The sequence below is a fragment of the Drosophila takahashii genome, chromosome 2L (genome assembly GCF_030179915.1).
Source record: "Drosophila takahashii strain IR98-3 E-12201 chromosome 2L, DtakHiC1v2, whole genome shotgun sequence".
NCBI lineage: Eukaryota > Metazoa > Arthropoda > Insecta > Diptera > Drosophilidae > Drosophila > Drosophila takahashii.
In genome coordinates, this window is record NC_091678.1 from 19,709,133 (window position 1) to 19,728,178 (window position 19,046).

The 19,046-nt window shown below is 34.7% G+C and overlaps 1 protein-coding gene across 2 annotated transcripts in view; it reads left to right on the forward strand.

The window, feature by feature from the left end:
• Nucleotides 1–19,046, forward strand: part of bru1 (bruno 1) — a 125,520-nt gene that overhangs the window by 56,412 nt on the left and 50,062 nt on the right. Inside the window, exons 1-2 of one of the 2 annotated variants that reach the window (XM_070215312.1) lie at nt 15,482–15,863; nt 16,344–16,816. In XM_070215312.1, coding sequence (XP_070071413.1) covers nt 15,781–15,863; nt 16,344–16,816 — 556 coding nt within the window. In that variant the 5' untranslated portion in view covers nt 15,482–15,780. Of the gene's footprint in view, nt 1–15,481; nt 15,864–16,343; nt 16,817–19,046 lie in introns of those variants that run through there. The other variant, XM_070212711.1, reaches the window with a different exon arrangement.

Here is a 19,046-nt window from a genome sequence, read left to right on the forward strand (position 1 = left end):
ACTTTCATATTCACCCTTTTCAAAGACCCAAAATGGTCCTCTGGGTATAAAACGCACAGACAGTGGCAGCAATTATTCCATCTGCGTCTAGACCAGGTCCTCTCTACTTGACCAAATGGGTGGAAAGCGGAGGAAAAGCCTTTCCACGGCTATCACCTGTCACATAAATAGCAAGCGAATGAATTATTAAAGCAAAAACTGTGAAAAACAGAAGGAGCCCAGCCGAAACTTTAACCCGCAAATGTGTGTGTGCCCCCAACCCGCGTGAAAACTTTTTTTAAGATGCTTAAAATGCGCCGCCGTCTGGAAGAGAAGGATATGGGAGGGAAATGGGGAAAGGGAGAAGCAAACGAAATGACTAGCAAAGTCTGGCTAGCAGTGGAAAAGCGAAAGAAAAGCTGTTTTCAGGAATGTCGACCATTTGAGTACCATTTAATTTGGTTTTATTTATAAATATTTAGCATTGTATTTATATTGTATTCAAATATTTTTAAAAGATAACTCAATTAAGAAAAGGCACCCAATATCTTGTAATAATTATAAAATCTATTCACTTTAAATAACTGTAAAAATGATTATTTTATAATATTAAATTTTATAATATTATAATAGGGTTGTCTTAACTTTTTTTTTATCATAAACCAAATTAATTTTTAAAGTTTCAAAATGCTAATATTCTGTATTTTATTACCCTTGTTTTTGATCAAAAAAGTTTCATTTGTGCGCTTCTTTTTCACTCCTTGGTTATAAAAACCGTTATAATAAGCGGCGAAACTGCGGCGATGGCGAAAAGCAGCAACAAAAAGCGCAGTCAACTTTGCCTTTTCTCCACTTTCCCGCTTTTCCCAGTTTTCCCTTTACGGACCGCATAAGTGGCACCTGTGACCAAAAACACACACACACCCATTACCAAGTTGTTGTCTATGGCTGGAAAATTTTTGGCGTCGCGGCATTAAATTGGTCTGTTTTTGGGTCCAAATTGTCTGCCGCTTCTGGTGAAGGGGCTTATAAAATATAATTCGACAGACGACATCCAGGGGTTGCAAAGATAAATATATTAACAAAAACAACAGGCATAATAACATCTGAAAGTTGTTACTGAATGAAGCCCAAATGAGCTATTGCGAAACTCGTTTTTACATCCTTCGATCTTTTTAAAAATTAAATGATTTGTAATAAAGAAAGTTATTTGAATGATTTTAAATATGGGCACTTCCAAAAAAAAGTCCACCAAGCCAAAAACCTTGAAACTTGAATAAAACATATTTCCACATGATTTTGCCCCGATATTAGTTTCTAATTAGTTGAATACTGAGCTTAACTACAAATTTGGAGTATAGTTTGATTATTTTTATGACAAACCCCACCAATATACGCAAAAATCAGTTTTTGGCTATTTTTTTGTTATTTTTTGGACCTGTCTTCTGTTGTAAATTTATCCTATAGGAATGCTAATATGTGACATTTTTCTGTACTGAATGCTTCATTCACATGCTAAACTATTAAGTTAAAAGCAAAACATCCAGCAATTGAGAGATAGTGGTAAAGAAATCCGCTTTAAAAAACAGTCGGAAAAAATGTCCCGAGCGACATGTCTTGAGCGAATGTGGTTGAAACTGCATAAAAAAAAAACGGCAAAGAATTTTTGAGTAAAACCAAAAGCATTTCACAACGACATGTTTGAACAACATTCTAAAAAAAATCGCATTCAAATATTCCATCAGAATTTGCTAATTTCTGGTGTTGTATGAACTTCCCCGAAATCCACTTCTATTTTTGTCCCGAGCGAATACGGCAGTTTTTTACCGATATCTTAAAAACTAAAAGTGGTGCAAAATTAAGATTTTTACCAAAAATAGAGCTTAGGAAGAGTGAAAAGAAAAGCCCATCATTAAAATTAAAATCCATTGTTTTACAATTTTTTTTCAACTTTAAAGGTGTGCAAATGTCCCGAGCGACATTTTGGAAGTGCCCATATTTTTCACTTTTGAGTTATGTTTTTTCATTATCATTATAATTTTATTCTTGTGCCAGAATCTGGCAGTAAATACATTTTAAATTTTTTTATATTTTGATATTTATAAAAACAATTGTGTGAATACTTTTTCTTTTTAATATAAACCTCCCGTACCAACTTTAACTTCTTCCACCTATATTCATTCAGTCTAACAATCAGACGCACTGGTAATTCCAGCGAATAGACAAAGTTAATAGCAGCTAAAGGACCTCTTCTCCTCCTGAACACAAGCACATAATTTTAGCCTGCCTCCTTCTGTGTTTCCTTTTCTCTTCATTCTCTGGCTCCGTCCTCTAGCAATTTGCCAGCCGTTTTATTTGCGGTTGTCGTACATTTATGGGCTCGCTATTCCCCTTTTCCTCTGATTTTCCATCCTTTTCCTTGATGATGTTGCTCCTTTGTTTTCCCTTTGTTTGTTTGTGTGTGAGTTGCACTCACATTCGTATTTAGTGTAATCTGTTTTGGAGTCCTGCTCCTTGTTGACCATTTAAGTGCAGGTCTAATTGCACTGCAAATTATTCGAATTATGCATTTTTAGAGAGCACTTGCAGTTAAACTCTTGCCTTGTTTTGGTTTATTTCGCTTTTCGCTTTTCACTTTAAAATGGAACCCCATATCAGTATATCTTAAATTTACCAAATATCTAACAATACTTTTCCTGTCTTTCTCTTTTCATATACTTCTGCTATTCTCAAATAAGGTGAGTAAAACCAAAACTAATACTAATAAACCAAGCGGCTTAGCCTAAATACATTTTAGAAACAACTATGTTTATAAAGCCAACAATAATTTTTTTAAAATTCAGCAAAATAATCAATCAATTTCTAATCCATTAATTCGTCAAATTGTTTTATTCATCCCACTTTAAATATTTATTGGTCACTTGAACGACAAGTTAAATTTATTTCGCTTGTTTTGTTTTAATTGATAAGAGTGTATTTTTTTCATGCATTTTTGCCAACGGAAAAATCAACCGCTGAACAAACTATTTTTGGTTCGATTCCTTTTATTTTTGACATATTTCCGTGGCGCCTTAAAATATGCAACGCTTTGTGTCCCTGTCATGTGGCATTAAGGCCGGGCGAAATGCGATTGACAGCGAGCACACACACAAACTCACAGAAATGTGGCCAAAAATAATACCAAACAAACAAACAAACGTCAATTGGTAAACGAATGTTTGTCTTTTTTTTTTTATTTCGGGCTTTCTACCTCTCTCTTAACGCTTTTCCAGCGATTGCTAATGCATAAAAAATTGACCCACATTTCGATTAAATATACATATTCATATTTGTGTTTGTTTAAGCAACGAAAAAAATAGAAACACCGTCGGGAAAACCTCTTTTCATGAATAATAAAGTATTATATACGAAAGTTGATTCGAGCATGAAAATAAAATCGAATCGATTTATCAATGTACCGGGTGGAGAGCAATTCAAGCTGACAATTTAATAACTAAAAGGAAATACCTTTGAACAAAATAATTGAAATATGAAAAAATGGGTCACAATTAGGGGAATAATATAAAGGAAAATTAAATGAACGAAGTTTTCGGAATTAATCATTAAAAAATGTTTATTACTTAAGTTTATTTAAATAAAATAAATATATTGTTTCTTTTTAAACAAAGATTTTTAAACAGATTTAAACATAAAAACGTCATACAAAAATTTAAACAAAGCAACTTAAAGTCAATATGGCGCTTACTTTACCTTAACCGCATTTTCCATCTTGGCTGGCTCTGAATTTTTCCGAACTGGGCTCTTTGCCTCTAGCAATATTCAACTGACAACAGATAAAAGCTTCGCCATCGGAGTATCTGTGTGAGTGCTTACGTTCTGTATGTGGGCGAGTGACACACTTATTGATGTAATAACATGTGTATTAAATATTTATTGTATTGGGTAGACAACATGGCACTTTCTTTCGCTTACTTTTGCTCCACTCAGACATTTCCCGAGCCACACTTTTTATGGGCCACACATGGAGCAGAAATCGTAAGTGGCCTGGCCCAAGGAATTGTCTTCAAGTCAAGTGATTCGAAAGGCTTTTCCTGTAGATGCAAGGTATGTGGGGGGTTGTGCAGGTGGAAAAGTGTGTCACATTCGATGATGGCAAAACTGCTGCTTTTGAGGGCAAGCTGAGCAAAGGAGCCAAGATGTTTGCGTTATAAAATATGAAAAGGCAAATAAAATGGCAAAAATCAAACACTCGATGCGAAATGTGTGAAAAATTGATGTTGAAATGAATTGAAACTGAAATTGGGCAATCGCATGTGTAAATACAACATTTTTGTTGCATACTTGCATCGTGATTTATATCCTTGAAAAGAGCTTTGAATTTATAATGGGGGAAATTATTTATAAAATTCCAGTGGAATTTATTTGGTGTATAAATAAAAGGTTAATTCAGCAAATTTTAATTAATTTCAAAAAAGATATCTCCTTTTAGAACCAAACAATTAGGAAAAAAGCAACAATGGAAAGGGGTAAATTTTCCTGCAAATATTTGCTTTGTCTGCTTCAGTCAATTAATAAAATTTGATCAAGTCGGCGAAAGGGTTTTTTGCGGGGCTCCAAGCAGTTAATCCCTGAAAGCTTATCCCCCCTTTTTGTACCCCCACTCCCCTCGTGTTAATCAGATGCAAAAAAAAGGCAGCAAACTCAGACATACAAAATAATTGTTGCTGCTTTTGTTGCCTTAATAAACAACAACAAAGCGCGGCAAAGTCTATTATTTCTGCGTGCCTGTGTTTGTTTTTCTCTCGCGTGTAAGCCTAAAAGCTGCTTAAATTTTTAATGACTTTGCTTGTCCTTTTAATTGTGTTCATGTGTGTGTTTAAGCAGCAACAATTTCCACGAATGAGTTTTGCAAAGTATAAAATTTCAATTTGAGTTTTGACAAAATTGTTTGCGGAATTTATGCGTTGGCATGTAGAAAAGAGCGAAATTGGTCGCAATTATTATTTTGGGAAACAATGACCATCTCAATTTGTAAGACACATGCTAACACAGATCAAATAATATAATCCCTTTAAAGAAAGAAGCGTATTTGATTTTTTTAATGATTTGGAACAGTTAAAATGTGGTTGGTAATTTAAAGAAAATTTCAATTATAAAATGAAATTCTAAAAATATATTTCCAATTTAATTTACCTCAAATAATATATCTCTTTTTTTATTTTTAAAATATATTTCTTTTAAAATGTATAATCATAAACATTACAAATAATTCCAAATAGAGTTGACACTTAAATTTTATAATATTACATTTTGTTTGCCAATAAATAGTATGTTCTTATTTATCAAATAACAATTTGCTTTTAAGCCAAGATAAACACAAATGGTAGGCGACAAGTTGGCAGCTTTAGTTTCGTTTTTCCTATTCTATTTCTTTTAGCCACGGCACAAAATGGCAATAAATATTTACACAAGGCTGCCGAAAGAAATGTTTGTATTTCACAAAAAAATCCAAGACGAGCGTTTCAAGTATAAAGATACGAAAAAATGCCGCCAAGTCACGTAAATAATTAAACACGTGACATGCGTCAAGTAGAGCCTAGCTAGCTAGAAAGAAAAGGAAACTTGAGCTTCTCATGTGTGTGCAAAAAGGAGAGCACTAAGGATATAGCAAACTTGTTGTCGCGACTTTTCTTTTGGACAAGAGTGTGCGTGCGTGATTTCTTGTGCTATATTTGCTCTTCTTGCTCTCGAGGATACGGAGAAAGTTTTTTTATTGCTTTGGCTAAAAATAAACTGTCAGCAACATAAATATTTTAACCTTACAAAGGCTATTCTATTTTTAATAACTTATAAAGTGTTTCAATAAAGTACCTATTTTATATATTTTTAAAGTAAGAAATAAAGGAGGTAAAGTAAGAATACAAACTTGGATTTCAAATTCCAAACTCTAACCACAAGTTACATTTAAATTACCTTAGGATTTTCGCTAAATTTCGACTCTTATTTTATTGCGCCATGATAAAGATTTTCAAATTGATTTGGCATTGTAATATTTTTCAATATCAAGAAATAAAGGATGTCGTTAAATTTTTGGCGCCAAAGGATCGTTTAAAGAATGGTGTTTTCTATGCCTCTGGCTACGGACCAATTTATGTCTCAAGATTGTTTTTCAATAATAAGATGCTGCTCCTGTTTACCGTTTTTCCTTTCCTTCAAGGATTCACCTGGAGGAGGGAGATAGCTGATGATGCTTGTCCTTGTCCTTTTAATGGCCATTTTCCTAGGCAATTAGAGACACGGCTAAACGACCTTCTTTTCCTGCCGCCTTTCCTTATCCCCATCCTTTTGCCCACTTTTTTCCCAGGGGCCTCGTTGGCCGTGTCCCGTTATTATGATTATCGTTTGGTCGTTTTGTGGGCTACTTTCCATCCCTTTCTATCACGGCACCATCCTTTCGCTTTCGCAGCTCGTTTCCTTTTGTGCCGCGTTGACAAAATCATAAAAATGCACACAAAACACAAACAAATTATACAAATGTCTCCCGCATGAGAATGAGGGACTTAATTTTTTATTCTCCCCCCATTCTTGGTCCTCTTTTTGTTGTCACAATTTTGAGGTAATGGTCCCTAAGAGACCAAGATGGCCAGCCAAACTGGCAAGAATGTGTGTCCCTGGCTAGGATAACGATGTTTTCAGTGCTTGAATGGGTTAAAAAGGAATCAAACGATTTAAACCATAAATTTAAGTGTTAACTAAATATTATAAATATTTTTGGTTAAACAATTCTAAATTAAAATACACAATAATATTTAATAAATTAAAAAAAATGGAAACAAAACTATATTTATATATATTGTTTTATAAATTTATTTTAAATTAAAGGTAAATGGTTAAATTTTGATCAGAAAACAAAGTCGAAATTTGAGGTACTAAATGAGATAAGTTCATGATTTAAAAAAGGTATTTTTTTAAATAAGTTTGGATTGGGATTGGATAGAATTTTATTTAAATAATACAGAGCTTGCAAATAACTGTCAACCGATTTTCCTAAGGCAGTTTGACTCTCGACAAAACCGAAAAAAATGTTGCTCACAAGTTCTCTCTCTGAGCGGAACCCTTTTTTCGTTTTGCTTGTCGGTTTCGGTCCGACCGTTCGGCTCAACCGAACAAAGCAATCGGTCTTTCAATAACCACTCGGTGAGACCCTTTTAAGTTAACAGTCACCTAAAAGGGTTTCTGAAAGACTAATGTTAAATAAAAGTCAGAAAAATGGGTTTTCTCTAGAAAGGGAAAAGTATAGGCCTGCTGTGATATGTGCATAAATTTGACATAGGAAATCAAGATAATTCTAAAATTGCATTGAGCATATTAATGTACATAAAATTGTATTTTTAATTTAGGTTAGCTGTTATTTTTTTTGTTTGCTTCAATATATTTATTGACTATATGAAGAACTATCCCTAATAAAAAATGCCATAAAGAATCGAATTACCTTTCAAATGAGCTATAAAAGGCAGATCGGTTCAAATGAACTACCAAAAGTCTTAAGATAAAAAATGGCTCAAAGTATACTAACCAAGCCTATTCCTACAAAATGGATCGCGCGTTCCTTCAAATCTTTCGAAATATTTTGAATAAAACCAAATAATGTTGTGAAGATATTCTTAAATAGTTAGGAATTGATTTAAAGCTACAAAAACAAAATTTGAAACTGCTAAAGGAGGTTTAACCTGTTAAAAAGCTCTAATTTTTCTTGCAGCTTAAAAGATTCGCTTCTTATTACGTGGATTTGGTTATTAATTACTACATAAGAAAGATATGCCAAAAGTGGAGTTTTGGGATTGTAAATTATTTAAAATATGTAGAGTATTGGAATTTAATGGTAAATGGGCTAATCTTACAGATTCACCTTTAGAAAGTACACTCTACGTATTTTTCCTTACCCTTTTGAATTTTAATAATCAAAAAGCAATGTTACGACTGAAGCATTACTGAACAGGTCACACATACACACTCATACATTCACAAAAGACCGTTTTCCTTAACAGACCGAGCAAAGTAGTCAGTAGAAACCGAAACCGAAATAACTCTGAAAAAAAGGGTTTTGCTCTGAGCGTAACATCTGTTGAGCAAAAACCCTTTTAAGGGGTTAGCTCACACCCAGTTGTCCTAGGGTTTTTTGTGACAGGTTTTTTCCTAACACTTTGAAAAGGTTGACCGAACCTTGCAAGCTCTGAAATAATATGATTTTTCTTCTTAGGATGTTATTAAACTAATTAAATTAATTTTTTTATTAGCATTAAAGTGCTCAAATATTGGAATAAATCCACATTCAAGAGATCAGTACTTTTTCCTTGGGCCATTTTTCTGAAATTTCCATCGTCCCCTACCATCCATTTATAAAATGCGCGTCAAACCAACAAAATTTATGCGCCACTGCATCGAATCGGTTAAAAACAGTGCCATGTGGAATGGAGATGGCTGGTGGAGAAGGAAAATTGTGCAGTTAAGAGCATGGAATTGTTTCAATTTCGTTGGCAAACAACAATTTGCGAAGAGTGGCGACAATTTTTGCCTGCCTCAAGTTGCGAAGTTTCATGTGGCAACCGCTTTTTTTCTTCTTTTTTTTCCTGCACCCCTCAGGACTTTGGAATTTTCATTTATAATTTTCCCTCTTTTTTATTTTTTCCGCCAAGACTTATGCTGGAAAAGTGTTAACCCCTTGCTCTGTCTCTGCCGGAGAGAAAAATAAAAATCATTTGATTCAATTTTCCACATATCTTGCTCCGTTTGGTGGGTGGGAGCTTTTAAAGGAGAGCGTGTGGAATTTTTTCCCCGTTACCGGGAGCCATGCAAATCATTTTCTTCTTTATCCAAGGCCCCCAGTTGTCGCTGTTTGGCGATTTTTTCAAAATGAATCAATAAATTCCTTTTCCCGGGCGAGAAGTTTTTGGAGAGTTTCATCTTTTCGAATATAAAAGCCTTTAAAAACTGGGGCACTTTAAAAAAAGTTTACTTTTTACTTTTTTTTTAAATTTTAAAAATATTTTTATTCTACTTCAAAAATAAATGTTACTAAGAATTTAATTGCGTAACCGCTAGGATGCAACAGTATATTAAATTATGGTTTATGGACATAAAATAATAAATAATCAAAATAAATTATTTAATGGTAGAGTAAGCTGAACTGATTATATTCAGCAATATAAAAGAGCAATTTTAGCGTATCTAAACTTCGCTTTTCCCCACCCACTCCACTTTGAATTTCACTTTTCCCTTCTTTTTTATTTCCGCTCGCTAAAGCCATTGGCATTGTTGAAATTTTTGCTCCGCAGTTGGCTGAAATGCCTGTACTTTTGTTTTAACACCAGTTTCCCGTACCACCCCCTTGATCCTTACCGGGCATGTGTGTCATTCTCTTTAAGAGGACCCAAAGTTTTCCATATACCCAAAAAAAGAAAAAAAAGACGTCCAGAAAAAGGGAATAAATATATATTTTTTCTGGTTAGTATTCTCGCATGTATTCCATTCATTTCATTGTGGTTAAAGCCGGGTTCGAATCGCCTCTCTTGGACTTTTGGGTATTTGGCTGCGTTAACATTACGTTTCACAATTTAATTTTCGTTTTTTTTTGGCTCGCATTTTCCTTTTTTCCCAGTGACATTGAGAGCCCAGTCCTGGCATCCCTTTGTGCTTTATCTTTCGACACACATACATATATTTTATACTCGATTCGGCTTTCGGTTCTTTATTTTTTCCTTTTCGGTTTCATTTTTTACATGGCCGCAAGATTTACTTATTTAATTTGGTTTCCTGTGTGGTGGATATTTATTACACATTTTTTTCTTGGGTGACAATGTCGATGGTCTTTTTTCGCGCGCTTGGCTTTTTAATTTGTACGTCATTTTAAGTTGTGAAGATGGAGCGTTATGGTTGAACAATTGAAATAAATGAAATGCTACAGTTATTTCATTTATATTTCAATAAATAAACTTCTTTCGGAATTCCAGAAATTGTTGGGCTTAAATGATATGAAGATATATAAGGGAATTCCTATTCATCAAGATATTTGTTACCAGAAATACCAGAAATAATATTAAAAGTGGACTTTACAAAAGGTTTACAGTATCCATAGAAGGTTGGGACGCTAACTTTAAGTAACTAAACTTTTACCCAATTAATTACAGCCAAGAAGTCGAAATCCCATCTAAATTTCAAAAAATCCCTGGAGAAGCCCAATTCCCCAATGAACTCTCCCTTATCAACCTCTAATTAGTCAACATAATCCTGTCCAGACTTTCCGTCTGGTGCCAGTGCTTGAAAATTCCTCACTGTCCTGGGGAATTCAAATAAAATGCCAACTTTGATCTATTTACAAGTGATTATTAACAACAAAAACGGAATGAGGCGTCAGGCGCCAGACAAGGACAACAACTACAAACGATTTGGAATTTTTGCTTAATTACACACGAGTCCTAAACCTAAAAAGACCCCACTCCGAAGGACCTCTGAAAATCCCCAGAGTAGAGTCAAAAAATGAGCTGCATCATCCCCTCAGTCAGAGCTCCCACTCCTTTGGCATTTGGCCGCTGTCTGCTTTTGGCCATGTCAAATATTTGCGCAAAGTCCAAGCTCTGCTCCCCTGCCTCCCTTTCCATCCTCATAAGTCCCATCCTCCTACCCCTTTCGTCAGCATTTGCTCATCCAATTGTCGCAGTGGAAGGACGAAAAGGAGACCAAGTCCTGTGAGAACGGGTCTTTGACCAAAAAAGGCCAACGAGTGGGTGGGATGTACTAGTTATTACCCTTTAAACTAAAACAACTAATAAAGTACTTTAGAAAAAATGTTAGCCTTGAAAGCTTTAAAAATATTTAAATTATATTTTGGAGGAGAATATTATTTTTTATTATTATGATAATAGAACACTTACTAATTTCAATATGAAATTTATTTATCTTTTTGTACACTTTTTTAGAGCTGTTTGTTAAATCACATATTAAAATTAAAGATTATAATAACACTGCGTTAAGTTTCAAGGCAAACAAAAACATTCTGTAAAAAATTAAAAATTAAGTACTATTAATGGTTAATATTTTAGTTAGGGTATAAAGACTCTCAGTGTGAAATAAAACGTTTCATGGTTTTATTGTTGGCATTGCCATTTTCGGGGTTCACTGACTGTCAACATTGGTCCACCCTTCCCTGCTTCCCTTCTTTCCGCTCTGGTACCCTCCAAATTCGTACACCTTCCCCTCGATTTTCATCCAGGGTTGCCAGACAACGCACAGTCAGCGGAAAAAGTCGCGTAGCTCGACAAAAAGCGAGAGAAAGGCGCAGGGAAAGAGGCTGGAGAAAGTGCCAGGGCCTGTGCGAAAATAAAGCAAAGAAATCATTTTTAAATGCGGCTTAAAATTATCTTTGATAAGCGTGCCGAAATGTTCTCATATTTTTTATTCTCGTTTCTCTTGGCTTTCTTTGCTTTCTCTGCTCTTTTTGGGAGGTTCAGTAATTTATAGTCTCCTGAACTTGAGTCGTATTAAAAGGTTATTCCTGGGCAGATCAAAGGAAAGCCCAGACTTGGGTTGAAAGCGAGTTTAAGCTGCTTAAAAACCGCGAAGTTTGGGTTATTAAGGGGGGCTTAAAACTCAAAGAAATGGGGTACATGTTTGATTATATCTTATATACATAGTTTGGTGATGATGAGATAACGGCAAATAGGATAAGATATTTAAATAGGGTGTCAAAAAAATTTAACTTTATTGTTAAATTAAAATAAGGGCAAAAGGAGATATTATTATCTGCATATTTTCGATTTCTTTGGGCTACTTTATAATTATCTTCAAATATTAGTCACCAAAAAAGTAAATAAAAAAAATAAAATAAAAGTAAATAAAATATTTTATATATTTTTTAATATTATTCACATAAAAATCCTATTTCCTTTAAGCATTCAGATGCTTTTCGCCTAAGCCTTAAAGGACTTCTTATTAACCTTTCGTCCTCGTTAGTCCTTCAATTTCTTTTGCTCCACTTCAGAAATTACAATGTTAAAGCTCTTCACAAAATCCACTCGGTTTCTTCCATTCCCATTGATTTCCCTTCTCTAGTATACCGCACTACCAACAAAAAACCAATCAAGGAGAACAAAGAGCAATGAGAAACAAAATAACAAGAATCAAAAGTTCACTCTTCTCAACAACAACAATAACATGAAGTGGAAGATTCCACTTTGCACTTGATTTGTTGTGGAGCAGACGCTAGACATAAAAAAAATTATTCAGCTCACCTGCAAAGTAAAAGAGAGATACCAAAAACAAAAAATAAAAAGATGAAGACAAGCAAAAGTTTTTCAAGTAATTTTTCAGCTGCTACCATGCACATCAAAAAATTTGGAAAAAAAAATTGTATTTTAATAAGCTCATCATATAACAGACAATATCAAAAATAATTTCTTTCTTTTTTCCAAATTTATTAATTCATATTGTCGGTAAAAATGTTCTTAATTAGTAACAGATTTTATCTTATTATATTCAGACAGTATAAAGTATTTTTTTTCACATTATTAGAAGCACAATTTAATTTAATAATATCTGCTGTGGGTACAACTTTTAAATATTCGTTCTTGCTAAGTCTATTAATTTTTTTAAGTGCCTCACAGCTGATACATACTACATTTTCTTCATTTTCTTCGCCTTTTTGTTGGAGAAGTTCTGACTCTTTGTCCTTGTGCCTGTCAAAGTGTTGACCCATGTCGACACCGTCGAAGATGATTTTCCCTTCCCGCCCTCCTCCCACTCAGCATCTCAGTCGGCGATCCCAAGTGAGCCTTCATTTTGAGGCTAAAAAACTTTTATAATAGATTTCAAATTTCCCCGCCGCCGGATATTCTCTGGAGTAATCAAGCAAATTAGTGAGTTTCTCGGGAGAATCGCAGGCGTGGTCCAAGCAGAATCCCAATGCCAAATTTCAAACACTCCCACTTGGTTCCCTCGACAATTTTGCGGTCGGCAAATTGTTGACAGCTGCTTCAGGACCAGGTCCTTCTGCCTTTTCCTTCTGCTCAGACAAATGAAGATAAATGCTAAGAAAAAGTAAACGAAGGAACGGGGCCAAAGTTTGCTTAAAAATTTAAAGAGTGAAATCTTCAATTTGTAACTGGATTTCAGCCTTTGGGGTGCATTATTGACAAACAAATGCGATAGTCCTTTTAAGTCCAAGGAACTTTCTGAGATACCCTGTACTCAAAAACGTTCGGCATATTAGGAATGGGATGCACTCATATCTTTATTTCTCTCTAATACAACTAGGATATTATTATTCAGTAAAATTTTTAAACGACTATATTATTAATATGTTTTTTTTATTTCCTATATACATATATTTTCCTTTGGTTACACGCAATTATTGATGGGTATTATTGAGGTCAAAATATTGCAGATGTCACGAGCTTGCCAATTTTATTGCATACTTTTTGCTGATGAAGATGAATTGCAGTTTGAACTTCGATAGCAACAAAGTTCAGTTCGTTTTACTCGTTCATTCTTCGTAGGGATGTTTTGTTGTTGTTTTTGTTGGGGTGAAAAGTTTTGTTTTTTGGTTATAAAAGTTTCGGATAAAATTGTCGCAACTGCATGTTTTATTGGATCCTAAGCTGAACTTGGATCATGTACAGATTACACTGCGAAAATGTGGACAACATAGATAGATTTTAAAAAGATAACTGGAAAAAGGGAACATGAAATGTAAGACAATAGAAGTATAAGTATTTTTTTTAGACTATAAAATTAGTTCTAAATATTTCATTGATATTGTACACATCTTATAAAGTATTTTTCTCTGTGGATAAGAGTAAGAAATGCAATAAATGTGTCAAAGGGTCGTTGCAATTACAGACCCTCCCCAGAGAAGCGCCTCTACTTCGCCGTCTAGTGTAGGGGCGTGGCATACGTCCCTTCCCCCAGTGACTTACAAACTTTAACTAAATTAAAGTCAAGACGAAAAAGCCAAGAAAGGGTTAAGTGGGAAGAGAGGGCGCAAGAAAGTTTTGAGTCTGGAAAACAAAGAGCAAAGAAGAAGTTCAAATTACAAAATGCATCAAAGAAGTCGCTGAGGGAGCAAAAGACTGGAACGGGATGACAAGAATTTGCTAAATAAAAGTGAAACTTGTAAGAAATTAAAAGACAAAATAAAATTAAAAAGGAACAGCCGCCTCAAAGAGGCAAATTTGTGGGAGAGACAAAAACACCGCCTAACGGGAATTACAGTATTACACCTGGAAAAATAATTTAAAATAATTTGGCATTGCCAATAATAGGCAATCTAGCAAGAAAATACAAATAAAATTATAAAATGTTTATAATATTTTTTTTTTTATAATGTTCTTTAATTCAAGTTTCTTTAGCCAACACCATTTAATTTAGCATGCAAAAATACTTACTCTTTACGATTTCTCCACGTCAACCCAAATTTCTAATTACGTAAAAAAAACCAATTTGCCATTATCCATTTGTCTGCATTCCGCCTCCTTAAAGGCCACGCCCTGTTATCCGATCCCATCCTACCTTTGCCTTCTTAGCTAATATATTTCAGGCACACTCCCACACACACAGTCGTGGTCAACGTTCTAGTATTTGTTTGAATGTAAAAAACAAAATATTTGTTTTTAAAACTCTTAACCCAATCTATCGCCCTGCTTTTTGGGATAATTAGATATTTGAAAATAATCCCTCTTTTTCGTGAACACTAGTATTTGGCTCACAGCTGTACGTGTTACGAGACAGAAACCGTTTAATCATCAGGTGTGGTAGAGGTCCTTGTCCAAGTGTTTGCTCATCGCGTTTCAGCTGACCCAATTCCTTCCGAAAAAGCTAAAATCTTTTATTTACACAAGCAAATGGCCATTAGGTTAATGCTATTTGAGGTTTACTCGGCCAGAAAATCGTCAAGGCAAACAAGAAAGGCTCACTCAAGCCGAAGTCGAAGTTGTTTTAAGTCGACGAATTAGCTTTAAAGTCCATTTGAGGATAATGGACAAGTCGCAACGTATCACATTACACATAATTAAGCTGTACATACACTGTCTCATTCCAATATAGAGTTCTTTCGTTAAGGATAAATCATTATTAAAGGAAGATTTTAAATTTTGGGTATTTTGAAAGTAGTCTCAAAAAAAAGAGGTTAACTTTTTTAGTTAGAGGGTTAAATTAAACCGTTATCTGGTCTATGTCTCTTATTGTCTCCCTTTCTCACGGTTTTGATAGCCTTGTGATTAGAACACATCGCCTTTCTCGCTCTTTCCCACCTTCGACTTACATAGCTCTCCATTAACTTGTGATCCTCTCTTTCTCGCTTCATTTTTTGACCTTGGGTCCAGAACTCTCGCCGTTTCCGTCTCCCACGCTCTCGCTGGAATCCACTGGAAAATTGCCTTCCACCTGTCCGCTGTCCCCTTCCATTCGCCACTTCGGTTTCTCGTTCATTTGTCCATCGACGATTGCCCGGAAAGGAAGTGCGAGGACGAAGAAGGAGAAGCGAAGGCGCTGCGATTATATATTTAATAATATATAGCTTTTTTAATTAGTCACGTTGAGTTCCGAGTGCCGTGTTAAGTGGTAGTATTTATTTAGGCCCTTAATTTAATCAATCCGACCTCGAGTGTCCGTGTGCGTTGACAGTAAACGTGAAGCGTATTGGTATTGGTATTGGTCATTGGCTGACGCTAAATTAAAAAATAAAAGTTTTAAGTTTTCCCGTTCTTTATTCGCGTCGACAGTGTAAAAATTCAAATCGAGATCGCAAATATGTTCAGCAGTCGCGCTTCGTTTTTGGCCAATCGCCGCATGATTTTCGATTTCTCTGAGAAGAGCAACGATATCTACATGGAGTAAGTGTGTGTGTGGGGGCTAACTGTAAATGTTTACAGTGGGCACTAGTTATAGACGATTTTTACTTAACTAGATTTTTTATCAATGGGAAATTCAAAATCCGAGACAATCCTCTAAGCAGAGTTATAATTATGAAAATATTATTTTTGTAATATTCCTGTAAGATTTAAAATAAATATAAATGTTAAATTATTTCGGAGATTTCTTACATAAATGCATATTTATTCACTCTACTAATATAAATTAGCCTAAAAACTAAGTATTTTATTATTTATTTTATAAAGAAACAAAATTTTAAAATACTGCTGTAAACTGTTTCTAAAAAATCAAATTTCTAATGGCCCTAATGATGATTTGTATTTTACAGATAAGGAATTTCTATGATAAATAACACTTGTACCAACTTTATACTTATTCTATCTAACAGCTAAAACACTGTACTTATTATTCCCTTTCCTTTCTATTTTTCTCTTTCGCAGTGCTTTTGGTATGAGCGATAAGAGTAGCAGTGCTACAAATAGCCTGCCGAATAGTCCCATACACAGCAACAACAACAACCCGTCGCTCTTGAACAACAACAATAACGGGAGCAGCGGCAACAACAACAGCAATCCGAGCTTGGGTTGCCCAGGCAACAACAACAACTCGCTGGTTTCCGTGGGCTCTAACAGTATAATGTCCGCCGCCGGATTGGTGAACAACAACAACAACAATCCGTGCAGCGCCAACCGTAATGTCGTCGCACTTGTGGATGATGACGCCTGCTTCCGGTTGGACACGGACGCCACGGTGACGTACGGCGAAAAGGAACCGGATCCGGACAACATCAAGATGTTCGTCGGCCAAGTGCCCAAGTCGATGGACGAGTCGCAGCTGCGCGAAATGTTCGAGGAATACGGCGCGGTGCACTCTATCAACGTTCTGAGGGACAAGGCCACCGGAATTAGCAAGGGTGAGTGCTATATGGAATCTTACTAATATTATATTTCAATCTTAACATTTGTCATAATGGGGTAAAATCTTTCTACAGGCGGGAATGCTTATAGTTATAGGAAAGCTTTTTTTTTTAGCAATAAACGAAATATTTTAAAAGGAGCCATTTAGATATCCTTGTTTCTTAGGAAATAATTACAAGCATTCCAATTTTGTATAGTATTAACATTTCAATACTTTAGCGAAATTAAATTTGTTACAATGTTATACAACAATTTTATGATACAGTTGGCTTAATTCATTTTTACTATGTTTAAATTTTTTTATTGTATTAGTACTAAACTTGAGTAAACTAATTTTCGCTCTATTAAAAGGTTCTTCCTAAAACAAGTCACACTACTATAAGGACTTGCAAAGGGTTCGTACTTTCGACAGACCACTGTATAGCTTCTCTCCCATTATTCATCGCCTTTGTCTGGCTGATAAATTACTCCCGAATTTGTTGCGGTAAATAGCCAAAAGCTCCGCCAAAACTTCATCGTCCCCTTCATGGAAAGAGAGAGAAGTACAGACAAAATTAATATGAGATATTGGTCTAGCCAGAACACAAATATACGAACGTCGTACATTCAGTGCACACACATATTTCTATGTCTCCTTCCCTTCCTTTTAATTGCATTCACTTGCAATTGCCATTTCATTTCATCAGCAAATTGCTTTTTGTTCGCTATTTGTGTTTGAGCAGAAATTTCAATAGCCTTGAGCTTTGCTAATGGAGATTGTGGCACAAATGTGGGGAGGAGTAGGGGGGATCTTTTGAATTAAATAATACAATTCGAAGTATTAAATTTGCCTTTATTTAAGAGATTATGTATTGTACAAAGCGTTTATTCTATTGATTTAAATTCTCGTTAAATTCAGGTTTAATTTAAATAGAACATTTTGTAATCCTTTAATGTTCGATATTATTTACATCAAAATGTATTTCTCACTAAAACCTGGTTAATATAATTTAATTTAATTTACTATAATTTTATTCTTATAAACTTTTAAGAGAGGATTAACATTTAAATCTATGATTAACAAGAAAGGAAGCTAGCTTCGGCCAGCCGAAGCTTAAATACCCTTGCAGATCATTCCTATTAATTAACAAATCGCAAAAATGTTCAATTAATTTCATTAATCTCATTAATTTTCCGATCCTTCCTATGGCAGCTATATGATATAGTCGTCCGATTTTGATTAAATTAAAATTGAAATTCGGAAATATTTAAAAAGAGTCATATCCTAGAGTAGAAGATAATACAATAAAAACGAAAGAAGCTAGAATTTATTTCCTATTACTTTTCCATTAATTTCCCGATCGTTTCTATGGCAGCTATATGATATAGTAGTCCGATTTTTTAAATAATTAATTCGAAATTCAGAAATATTTAAAAAATATCATCCCCAAAAGTAGGTGATATTTCAAAAAACACCGAAGCTAGAATTTTTTTAACGTTTTCTTTTCCGATCCTTCCTATGGGAGCTATATGATATAGTTGTCCGATCCGGTCGGTTCCGACATATATACTACCTGCAATAGAAAGAAGACTTTTGGGAAAGTTTCATCCCGATAGCTCAAAAACTGAGAGACTAGTTTGCGTAGAAACAGACAGACGGACAGACGGTCAGACGGACAGACGGACATGGCTAGATCGACTCGTCTAGTGATGCTGATCAAGAATATATATACTTTATGGGGTCGGAAACGTCTCCTTCACTGCGTTGCAAACTTCTGACTGAAATCATTATACCCTCTGCAAGGGTATAAAAAGTACTTTTCTTTTAAATGCATAAATTAATTTTTTTACGTGATATAAATATCAGAAGTAAAATAAATGAAAAATTTTCAGACGAAAGGAATTTATCTTGTACATTTTTTCCGCCTGTCATTTGGCTTTTATTGAAATTTAAATCTTTGCAAATGAAGATAAACGCAGTTTCGTAGCTTCCGCCCTTAACTCCATTTTGATTATTTCAATATATTCATTGTTCTGTTCATTTCTCAGCCTCTTTCTTTCTGAGGCCTCTCAACTGCAGTCAAGTTTCTATTTTTATTGATGTGCTCTTTTTCCCCCCATACATTCATAACGACATTTCCACTTCTAATCTTTTTCATTTCCAATTGCCATTTTGCTCCGATTTTTCTATTCATATTTCTGTGAGAGATTCCATTCTTGTCTGGTTGCCATTGTGTATTTGTATAT